The sequence below is a fragment of the Chaetodon auriga genome, chromosome 6, assembly GCF_051107435.1.
Source record: "Chaetodon auriga isolate fChaAug3 chromosome 6, fChaAug3.hap1, whole genome shotgun sequence".
Taxonomy (NCBI): domain Eukaryota; kingdom Metazoa; phylum Chordata; class Actinopteri; order Chaetodontiformes; family Chaetodontidae; genus Chaetodon; species Chaetodon auriga.
Genome location: NC_135079.1, coordinates 9,622,388 through 9,633,945, shown reverse-complemented (window position 1 = coordinate 9,633,945; position 11,558 = coordinate 9,622,388). Strand labels below are relative to the sequence as shown.

Below are 11,558 nucleotides of genomic sequence, written 5' to 3'. Positions count from 1 at the left end.
ATGTCAGTGAGCTGGTTAGGGATGAAGAAACTAACAGATGCATAGAGATAAGACAGCCAAGGTCTCAGGAGGGGCATGCAAGAGTGCAATGTGGAGTAACACAGTGGTTTAGTGAGAGGTAAAGAGAAGGAGAGGAGAGAAGGGGGGAGGAAGAGATTAAGGAAAAAGGCAGAGTGATAGAGTGGCAGGGAAGAGGGAGGAGAGAAGAGCTGGATGAGAGAGAGGAGGGAGGCCGTCTCGTAGAGCGCATACAGCACGCGTGGAGCTGGTGTTAGAGCGAAAGAGAGACAGAGAGAGGGAGGGTGGGAGGAGAGAGGGAAACAGAGGGAGGGGGTGAGGTATTTAAACGCCGGAGCAGGACAGCACAGGCGAAGCTCTGAACTCCCAGAGAGTGAAGGTAGGACAGGGAGAGGAAGCAGAAGAACAGAGCTCTGTAGTTTTTCCCGACGGCCAAGCCCACACACTCTCACACACATACATACTGCACACACAGACGCACACACTCTCACGCACGCACTTTTGGACTTTCGGCTCATCTGTGGACTCCACGAGCGGTCCTCTGGAACTCTACCTGTGCCGTCCTCGCTCCCACTCATCACTCTCCTCACCTCTTCACCCACCTCCACTCCTCCACAGTCCCTCGCTTGGTGAGGGTAGATGGCCATGGCGCAGGCCTCTCTCGGGGGTGCCTTAAGCTGTGCCCTGCTGGCCCTCGTCTTGGGGAGCAGCAGCATGGATTTCGGGGCGCCCCCTGCAAGCTTCTACCCCCGTTTCAACCCCTTCTTCTTCCTGTGCACCCATCACGGGGAGCTGGAGGGAGCCGGGGTGGCAGAAGGTGGGGGAGAGGTGCTACTCACCCTCCAAATTACGGGCAACCCCACTGCCTACACCCCTGGACAGGAGTATCAAGGTGAGCACACCCCCTACGGTGTCCACTTTCTTTTTTGCTGCATGTTGAAGAGAATGGGATTCATCATTAGTTCTGAATCACATAAAGAAGAAATGTGTTGAATTGATCTGATTGTAAACTTCACTAGTTGTCAAAATGAATGCATTTTGTCTTATTTTAAGATAGTTTTCCTCTTTGGAAAGATTTTCACTCGTCCTTAAATTGTTATTATGCACAAGATACATTTTACATTAAAGATATTACAAACAACTTCATGATCAAGAATTCTGCACACACGTGTGTACAGTGATTACATTTCCTTGCAGGTGTTTTTTTTTTTTTTCTCCACACATGACACTCTGCTGTATTGTTTGCATATGGGAGTGTGCAGTTTGTGTGGGGTGGCTGTTGTTGGAAACCGGCATTTATGTAACTGTAATAAGTAGTGATGCTGAGTGGGACTCCTGTTCAGTGCCGTGAGCAGCTTTGGTGTTTTACTGAGCTGTGATCCTGATGCTCCATGTGTAGGTGGCTTCTCCACAGGACTAACAGCGAGATCCCTCCAATTGAATGAGAGAGAGAGCGAGGGAGAGTGTGAAAACTGCGAGTGAGGATAGACAAACGGAGCATAGAAAGAGATGCTCAGGCCGGTAGAAATAAAGATTTAGAAATCGGTAAACCATGTGTACTGTAGAGTGCGAGAGGAGATTAATGTCCCATTTCCCACACTGACGTGCTGGCACCTGGTCCTGGAAAAACGATCTCCTCTGACCTCCCAAACTGTGTCATCATTGCTCAGTCACTCACTCTCGCCCTTCACTTAACACTGGGGACAGTGACCCACACAGGCCACCACAGACCGACTAAGGTCACATTCCCAAGCAGCTCTTCTCTAGGACTCGGATGTATACACATTTTATCTATATCGCTGATTTATCTAACTTCCTGAATACACACACGTATGTATACACTGCCCATATCTTTTCCTAACTCTGTCTTTGTTGTATTGCACCTAATATGATATGGCAAACAGTGGATTTATTACACTGTTCTTGCGCTGCTAACAACTGTATTCCATTATCATGGCAAATAAACCTCTTCATTCCAAAAAGGAGATGTGCTGCAGAGTTTGTGTAATTGTATACAGAGAGAAAAGGATATGAGAGGGACAGGAAAACAGAGCAGGAAAGGAGAGGAATCTGGAAGAAACAGTAATATCGTCTGTATGAAAATAACAGCCTGGATCAACCCTTCAGTCAAGCACCTTTTAACGGGGGCCGGGCTTGTAGGCAGAGCGGGTGGGGAGAGATTTGAATAACTAGCTGGTGGATGGGAGGGATGGAGCGCGCGGAGAGGTTTAAATAATTAGCATTAGAAATGTGGTGGACTGGGAGGAGGGGGAGATTTAAATAGGGCCACGGCTGGGATCGGATGGAGTAGGGGGAGATTTAAATGACGATGAGAGGATTGAGCAGATAAGATACCAGCAGTGGGGCTTGCACAGAAAAATGACAGGGTTCCAAGCTGCTCACTTTTTTTTTTATCCTCCGTCCCATGTTTTGGCACACGATGGCAGCTCATTGTTAAATTTTGACTGAGTTTGCATGAGGATGGAAGCATAAATGGCAAGTGAGCAAGTGCAACGTGGCCGGCTGTGCGCTTAGTTGTGCAATCAGGAGCAATCCCAGCCTCTCTCTCTCCCATCTCTCTCATCTCTTCGCAAACCTTGATCCTCACATGTTCTTACCACAGTCACTGCCCGGCTCATTGTGGCAGGAATCAGGTGGTTTGGGGTCTACGTGCAAAGGTGTGGGATTGAGGGTGGACATTTATCAGCCTGCTCTGCTGAAACCAGAATCAGAGAAAAACACACATCTTCTGGTGATGTGGAGGAAAGGGCAAGGGAAGCGCTCATGCCGTTTCTTGTGCATTTCTGCGAATGAGCATTTGTATTTCAGCTTGCTTCTTTTATTTGGTTTCGATCGTTTTTTTATGTGCTCTCTGGGCTTTAGTTTTTTGGATTACATTTCGGTTTAATCTACTAAAAGCAACGTGTGATCTAACCACTGAAAGAGCTGCATGTGGAAATGGTGGGCGGAAGGCATTAGAAATGCTGGCCGTGTGGTTGTTGAAGGGCTGTAGAAAAGAAAACTAAAGAAAGAGCGCAAAGGAGAGAGGTTGTTAGCGGAGGGAGGGAAAGTTGGAAAAAGAAAAGAGACAGGGGGTGAGTGTCTCAAAGACCCACCTCAGTATTCGGTACCGAGCAAGTGGAATCCTGTGTGGCCGATTTGTCGTACAGTAATTGGGTTTCTGACCTTCTGCGTCTTCTGTTGCTTTCGAGTGATAAGACCATGTGTGGGCAGCGTGCTCTGTGTGTGCGCACTGAAGACGAGATTACTGTGTTTAGCTATCAGAATGAAATCACCAAGAGAGGTTGCGTTACTCTGTGTGTGAAATGTTTGAGAGGGTGGGTGTATTGGCAGGGTCATAGTGGACAAAATGGAAACAGAAATACTGTAGAGACACTCTGAACTGCAGGGAAACAGAAGGAGCAGAAATGAAAAGATTCGTGGAGATTTGTGTGCTTCCATTCAGACTCTAGGGTCAATCCTTGTGCCAGACAAATGGAGACCAAGTGTCACTCACTCACACACACATACACACACTCACATACTGCCCACATACAGCCTTATCTTTCAGAAGAGAGAGCAAAAAGAAGTAAGGTCACGCTTGGATTTCAGCCTGTCCTCTAAATAATCAAACGACCCTTTTGAACCACTTTTACAGGAACACTCAGGAAGCAGTCCTTTATTTCTGTCAAGCATTTTTTTTTTAATTTTGTCTCTGACCTCTTTTAACACTGCTGTGGGAATGTGAGATGTTCTCCGTACAGCAACCGCATGTTTATAGGAACCAACATCAGAATACAAAGCCCAGAGCCCTGTTTCTAAACACAGTCAATCAGAGAGTGCTGTTTTTCATTCTTGTTGGTTCTCGTGTCCCTGCTTTGGAATCATTACGTCTTCGTTTTCACAGATGAACAGCAAGCGGGGATGGTGACAGAGCAGAGGGAGAACGGGAAAAAGGCAAAATTCCTCCAAACAGACTGTTTTAGTATCAGAAAACATGACCTTTCCAGTAAAACATATTGGATTCAAATCATGAGAAGAGGGGACTTCGTTCTACTGTGGTATGCAGTATGATTAGACAGCACAATGGAAAAGATTGGTGAGGGAATTAAATGGCAGTGCGGTGTCCTCTGCAAGTCAGTAGAGAATAGCTGGAAAAATGGAGGTGCATGAGCAGAAATGGGGCCAGTGAGATTGATTGAGTGCCTTTGTGTGTCGAGGAATTTGTACCATTTATTTCTGTTGATTTCATCCTAGTTTGTAATGATGCGTGCGCACTTGTGATTAAAGCTGCAACGCTTGTTTGCAGAGAACACAGTGTTGTGTCAGGTGTCAATTAGTCCGTCAATTTTATGTTTATGGTGCGTAAAAAGCTTAAGTGAGTGCTTGAATTTGCCATATGCCTATTTGCATACATGCAGGGTTATTCATGTCAGTGTAGAGCACTGAATGAGCCACTCACACGGGCCCGTGCTGAGGCATGCATGTTCAGGTAGGCAGCGTGGCTCTCCCTCTCACTATATTCATTGTTCCTACACACTATTGAAAACCAAACAATATTCAATGGGATTCAGCAGTGTGTGTCTACCACAGCGCACAATAGAAAAAGCAGGAGGAGAAACAGTGTTGTGAGGGAAAGTGACAGAGGCTAAAACAAGAGAGACTGCTTAGAGAACTAGTTGACAGCACAGGCTGAAATGGCCATTGCTAATCTGTCAATGGTCTCTACAGAAGTCCCTGTTCCATGGACCTTTTCATGTGCAAATGATTGAAGAGGCCCGGGAAACAATCAACATTTCAAGGAGATTTGGATGTTGCCACTAAATGACATTCTTAATGGGAACTTGGAGATAAATTCATCCCCACAAAATGCCATCAGCTCTTCCCATGATAACCTATCAGATTAGACACTGTGAATTACTTCAGCAGCTCTCCTGCCAACCACCAGAAACAACTCACTGTGCTTTGCAATGGGAAAGAGGCCATTATCTATCTGCGAAGTTGATTACTCGTCATGGTAGGGGGAGTTTTTCCGTGAGTGTTGACTGATGTCTGTAGAACAACAAGTCAGTCATGTTGAAGTGAAGGTCACACACACAAGGTCCCAGTAAGGCTCTAGAAAAGCAGATATTATCTTAGCATATGGCAGGTCGCATCAGTAAAGCCGCAGCGAGACATCATGGAAACACAGGGCCCCGTCTTTAAGTCTTCACCAACATTCGCTCAGAGTCCATCCAAAATGGCATCAATCTGCTGTGACCTCCACAGCCCATCGGATGTCACCATCGCCTTCTGCAGCACTTAACTCCTGAGGCGACTGTTAAGGGTCTGTTTTCTGACCTCATACCACTTCTTGTCAGTGCTGCATTGCTTGGAGCTCTGCTCCAGTGCAGTGATTAGATTTGGCTGGTGTCCCCACTCTTCCTGTCCACCAGTCTACTGCGCTTTACGTCTCCGTTCAGCTTATCTGTAGCATTTTATATTTATCTGATTAAAAGACCAAGAAAACTCTTAAGTATTTCTCGCAGTGCAGTGAGCAATGGTCAGTGAACCATCAAAAGACTGGCCTAGTTTTCATGACATCCAGTTTAGAGGAACAGGGACACTGAAAAGAAGTTAAGAGTGAGGAAGGAGTAGAGGGGATAGGGGCTAATGGTTTAATAGAGCTCCCTTGTGAGCAAAGGAAAAGCAGCGTGCAGATAGGACTCGTACTTTGAAATGGTCCAAACCTGTGCATTCATTAGCTTCCCAGCTCTTGCCTCCTGCTCCTTTGTCTGAATAGGTCACTTCACTGAGTAGAGAGAAGTGTGTCAAGTGTATGACTGTTTGTACGGCGTGCTGGGTGTGTTTGGGTGTCCTGTCTTTGTGGACATTGAGTGATGAACCATTTAAAGAGCATTGTATTCACTGAGATATGCCAGTTTCCTTTATATGAAGGAGCAGATGGGCGAGAAATGAGAATGGATATTCATTGGGAATCTTCCCTTTGTCACACATGCACGCTTGGCCATGCACGCAGCACCGAGCTCTTAGTGGGTGATCCATCATGACATGGAGACAGGTCAGATGTTCCACTGGCTAAACACCAATGTCCTGATCAGCAGGCTATTACAATTCTTTGTGTCGATGTTACAACAGGATATGGCATGATAATATGAACAGGAGGTCACTACTTTCCCTCTGTCAGGTGCTAAATGGCTTTGTCAAGTTGTTTTCATAGGAACATGCTCTGGCTGTTTTAAGATACTGTACGAACCTATAGCAATGTAATGATACTGCACTGTCTCTGCTTTTGTATTTTCTCATAAAGAGACAGCGAGCTGCAGCAGCTCTGGAGAATTTGAAGCCGTGATATTTGAGATTGCCCAGATGCCACCTATATGCTACATTTCTGGAAAATTGATTTACTGCATCAAAGCATGGAGAATCGCCTCAGATAGCAGCAACATTGTTAGCCTTTGCCAGGCTGGTGCCAGAATGATGCCAGCATGGTGCCAGGTGTGGTGGAAAGAGCTAAAAATGAAGGCAGTGAGTGGATCCCTGCCAGGCAGAGGTGTGTGCCTGCGCCAGTGTTATCTGGGCAAGCGGCAAGGAACGCTTACATTTTTTATTTTCAATTTCCTCAATGGATTCATTTTCCAGCCAAAACAAGAAAGCTTTTAACAAGCAAATGTGAGTTGTGTTTTCACTAACTTTCATGAGTGGGCAGACGAGTGGGTGTAAGTATTTTCAGGATGTTGGAGTGTGTGCTTGCCTTTTGGGGGTTTGCCTGATTTGAGTGCCTCTTTGTTGATAATACAAGCTGGGGTGTGCAGATGCTGGGCTCCCGCTGTCCTAGTATGTACTTGCTTACTTTCCCTTGTGTTCCTTTCTGGTGTGTGGAGGTTTACGTTTTAGACCGCACTCCTGGCATTTACCGCCCAAAATATGGTGGCATTAAGAGTTTTTCCACGCCTGAAGCTCAAAGCGTTTGGTAGCATTCTTGTTGGTTACTCACTCACATTCATGTTGTTGCTGAAGATTACGTTTGACGAGGATTGCTGTGTTTCAGTCATTGTATGCAGTCACATAGTCCCTACGGTAAACCCTTAGTGAGGAACATAACAGCAGCTCGCAGAGCCCACACAACATACTCTAGACCCTGAGGGTGTGAGGATGAATCTCAACCACACTGTATTTACTGCCTAAGTTTTCCAATAGAAAGCACAAGGGACGCACCCTTCTACAGTCTATTTAAATTAATTTTTATTGGCACATTACAGTCCCCCCCCCTTGCCTCTGCCTCTTTGATGTTTACTTTCAACTTACAAGACAGGTTGTAAACATAATTACAGCGCTGTTGTTGTTTTTTTCCATCTCAGAAAGACCAAATACCAGGTCTGCATATGACATTAAAAGCTCCCTGCGTCTATGCAAACTCATGCTAATGTCCCCATCCCAATCTACCTCCTAACAATGGAGCAGTGTTCATTCTCCTTAAGGAGTACCAAGTGGCCCTAAGCTGGATTTGAAAAGTGATGGATCCTTTTTAAACCTTTCTGCCCTCCTCCCTATCCTTCGTGCTGGACGTGTTGTTCTCATGGGGTGGTTTCCCAGCCGCTGTTGATTAGCGTGTCAGCTTTGCCAATGGCCTCTTCCTTTTAGAGAATGGAGCTCCTGTTGGAGGATTGTGTACCTCCTCCTCCTTCTTCTCCTCCTCTTGCTCTGGATCCTCCTCCTGGCGGCTTCATTGAGAGAGCTGTAATCCCTGCTTGGGGGGCAGTGTGTCGTCTGTGCTGATAGCATTCAGAGGGCCTTGTAGCGCTCCAATGGACCCACTACAGAGGAGGCGGCATGGTGCAACTGGCTGGGTGCTGGGCACATGGCGCGTGGCACAGGCGGATTAGCCCCAGCTCTACCCCCCATTCAGCACCAGCCTCCTTCAAACAACCAGGCCCACTCTGCCCGCAGAGACATGGCAGGCTGGACGAGACAGATTACACATCTGCGCACATGCACCAGCTCACACATATTCCAGCTGAAAGAGACAGCATGGGTGACGGGGTTAGTGTTTACAGGGCCCCTGAAAATACTTCATTCCCCTAAAGCTCTGTTGTGAAATCCCACGTATCAAACCTCGTACCTCCAGCCCCCACAGGTCTGTGTGTCATCACTGAGCTCTGACTCAGGATTAGAGCATCCACAGAGATTCTCCCAACAGACCACGATAGAGATTAGTACATTTGTCTTGCTTTCAGTGTTTACCAGGAAGATTTCTGAAAGGCAAGCGTACCTCTGCCTTCCATATGCTACTATTCTTTTGTAGTGTGGTCAAGATCATTGGAACAAATCAGCCCCCACAGATAACAGACCTCTAGAAATTGGCTATCAATCAATCAGTTGTTAAGATAAAAGGTCTCTCTTCCTACCAAAGAGTACCCCGTGGAGCAGCATGTCTTACACCTCAGTGGATCAGGTGTTTGATTGTGTCTTGCTTGTCAGTCTGTCAAGTCTGTGATTGTCAGCTGAAATTCAGAACAATGAAGAATTAGAATAAGTGACACTTCTGCCTCCCTGTACTCTCGGGGGACTGCATGTGTCCATCCAGTGTAAAAGACAGTGTTCCTCTCTCTTCCTTTTTCTGTCCTCAGCTTCACTTTTTCTTTGTTGGCAACATGTGTCTGTCACCCGGTGCTCAATGCTCCCTTTCACATCGACCAAGAATATGAAATGAGACCAGCTCTTAATCACACCTCAGCATTTACCTCAGCACCCTCTGGAGATGGCAGTCACGCCAATGGCAGTAAATAAACAGTCATGTTTATTTATTGCATCCGTTTTGATCTTTCAGTGAAATTGTTAGTTTACAGTTTTTTAGATCAGTCACATGTGAGGGAGAGTAAATATCCGGGAAATACCTGCGTTCTCAACCTTTAATTTAGATGAAAGTGCTTGGGAGTCACAATGGGAGCAACCATGACTCAGAAGTACCAAAAAGTAATTAAGAAAACCTAAAAGTAGTGCCTCTATCAAACTACAGGGAAATTTGTGGCCAGTTGCAGAAGACTGTGTACTTGAGGCTGTGAGTAAGGTCTGGCCAAACTTTAAACAAGTGAACTACTACACCACAGATGTGCAAGCTGTGGTCATCAAATTTAAATGCAGTAGCTTTTGGTTAGAAACACAGTAAATACCGATGCGGCCAGCTTCCCTCAGACTACTTTGTCTGAACGTAAGCATCACAATGTCTTTGTCAATGACTCGACACATTTTTTTTTTATGTGCACACGTCACTGCGTCCTGACAGCAGAGCATACAGAGCCATAGCCATCGAATGATCCCTGCTATCGAGTGAACGCAGAGGTCTGAGGTAGAGGTTAAGACAGGAAAGAGGTGGGGGGTGAGAGAGGGGCGATGGAGGGAGCACAGCCTTAATTACTGCAATGAGTGCATTCTTATCAAGCTGAGCTGCTGTGATTAAGACTGGATGTCAAGGGAAACACTCCCCATTGATCCACTGCCAGTAGAGACCATCTAGTCTTTCATTACTGCAACCAGCTTGTTAATTAGAAATCAATCCCCCCACCCCACCCGCTCTATGAACACCCCCCCCCCCCATCACCACTCTCCTTCCACCCAAACATTCATACCCAAAAGCTATGGAGAAACGTCAGGCTTTGACTAATGTCAGTGCTTTTTCACTTAGTTGGCTATAATCCGTAATTTTCACGCCAAGAAAGAGCAGAGAGCAGAGAGCAAAATAGTGAGGCACAATATCCTGGTTTCCTTTCCAAGCTCCCAGGACGTCTCTGAGTTCTTAAAAGAATCTGCCAAATGTTAGGATTGCTTTAAGATCGAGGACTGAATTCAGATTTATTAGCTGAATAATTGTTATCATGTTGTCCTTCTGCTACATCTGTGTGCAATTGTGTATTTTCAGCATCGATGAGTCCTGTAGATTTTTTCTGTGGAAGACAAAATAAGACCAAATGGCATGATCTGTGGCTCATTTATCTTTAAAGGAGACTCCTTTTACATCAGTTCACACCCATCATGAGTCATTTGGATAAGTTGATCTTTTGATTATGCAACCGCTCACTCTTCTGAAAGAAAGAAGCAACATCTGGCAACAAAAAAACTTTATATTATATAATATTATAGTATACAAGATAAAAACAAGTGCTGCAATCATGAAAATGTTGTGTAAGCATGAGGAGAAAGAGGGTGTGGACGAGATGCTGAAAAGGACTGGCAGAGCAGGGATGTAAAGTGAATCTCTGTGTAAAGTGACAGTTCCATTATTCATATTAGGGCTATTATATCTGTGATAGCAGGAACGTGGTAGAGACTGCTGTCAGCCTGGAATACTGCAAGCAGCTCCAGTCTGAGCCTGTGCTGAGAGCTCTGTGTATGTATGTGCCTGCATGTGCACATGTGCATGGGTGTGCATACAATAGTTGCTGCTAATAGGCAGAGCAGCTGCCTGGTTTTGCAAAAGGGAGATGTGTCCAGATGTTTCTGGGCAGTGGGCATTCAAAACAGCGTACAGATGTTACTATGTCTCAGGCACAGATGGATGGACTCATTTGTGGACAAATTTTATGTGTCAGCTTAAAAATATTCAAGGATATATTTCATCTACAAATGCTAATTTCCTTTCTTTTGGTGATAACTGACCCCAGTGAAGCCGTCCCAGTGCTGCTTCTGTCAAGTGTTGGCCCTGGAAGCCACAAGTGTGTTACGTAAAAAGTCACAGATTTGTTGAAAATCCATGCACGCTGTACGCAAGAAACGCTGACTTGTTTTCAGAACACTCATCACAATTGCTGTCCAACATAAAATGAGCACCATGTCTTTTACTTTTCATGAAGCTCAAACAGTTCAAAAGTCCAGGTTGATCTGATGAAAACTGCAGTTTGAAGTGTCAGCCCATGAGGATGGCGAAGACGAGGGCAGGTTCACCTGGTGCTAACTTACTTACTTATTCTCTTTCATCTCATAAGCTTTAGTGAGCCTGGAATATGCAATGTTGAAAATACAGGGATGGAAATTCAGCAAAACAAACAAACAGCAGGACTGCGTTTTGGAGATATTTTTTAAGTACAACGTGAAAATAAAGTATTTACTTTTAAGGCTATTTCATCTCTGGCACTGTGAGTCATTTTAATAAGACATGACTGAGTTGCTCTGAGACATTGACATTTATTAAGGTTGGTCTCTCGTCCTCTGAGTGGTCTGTGTTGTGTGTCACCAAAAACAGCCTGTCTTTTAAATAAAACAATGATGGACTAGAATCTGTAGTTCTCTGTAGTTTGACTCCAGTGCAGGTGGGCAGGCTTTTAAGCTGCTTTCTCCAGAACTGTATACCTTCTATCTCCACAAATTCATTTATGGTTTTGACCTTTTGATTCCTTACTTTACTAGTTACCGTAGCCATTAAATAGCTCTTCAGCACCATGCTAAATTGAATACAATGAAACAGCTCTAATGTTGGATGGTTAGCTACCTCTAATATCCATTGTGCTACAGACCTCTAGCAATCGCTGTTTTGAGTAGCTGTT

At 45.3% G+C, this 11,558-nt stretch overlaps 1 protein-coding gene across 4 annotated transcripts in view; it reads left to right on the top strand.

Moving 5' to 3' along the window:
• The first annotated feature begins 252 nt into the window (after positions 1-252).
• Positions 253-11,558, top strand: part of reln (reelin) — an 89,277-nt gene continuing 77,971 nt past the window's right edge. For all 4 annotated transcript variants that reach the window (XM_076732667.1, XM_076732664.1, XM_076732665.1 and 1 more), the window contains exon 1: positions 253-910. In XM_076732667.1, the coding sequence (XP_076588782.1) occupies positions 658-910 (253 nt within the window). In that variant the 5' untranslated portion in view covers positions 253-657. The remainder of the gene's footprint in view (positions 911-11,558) is intronic.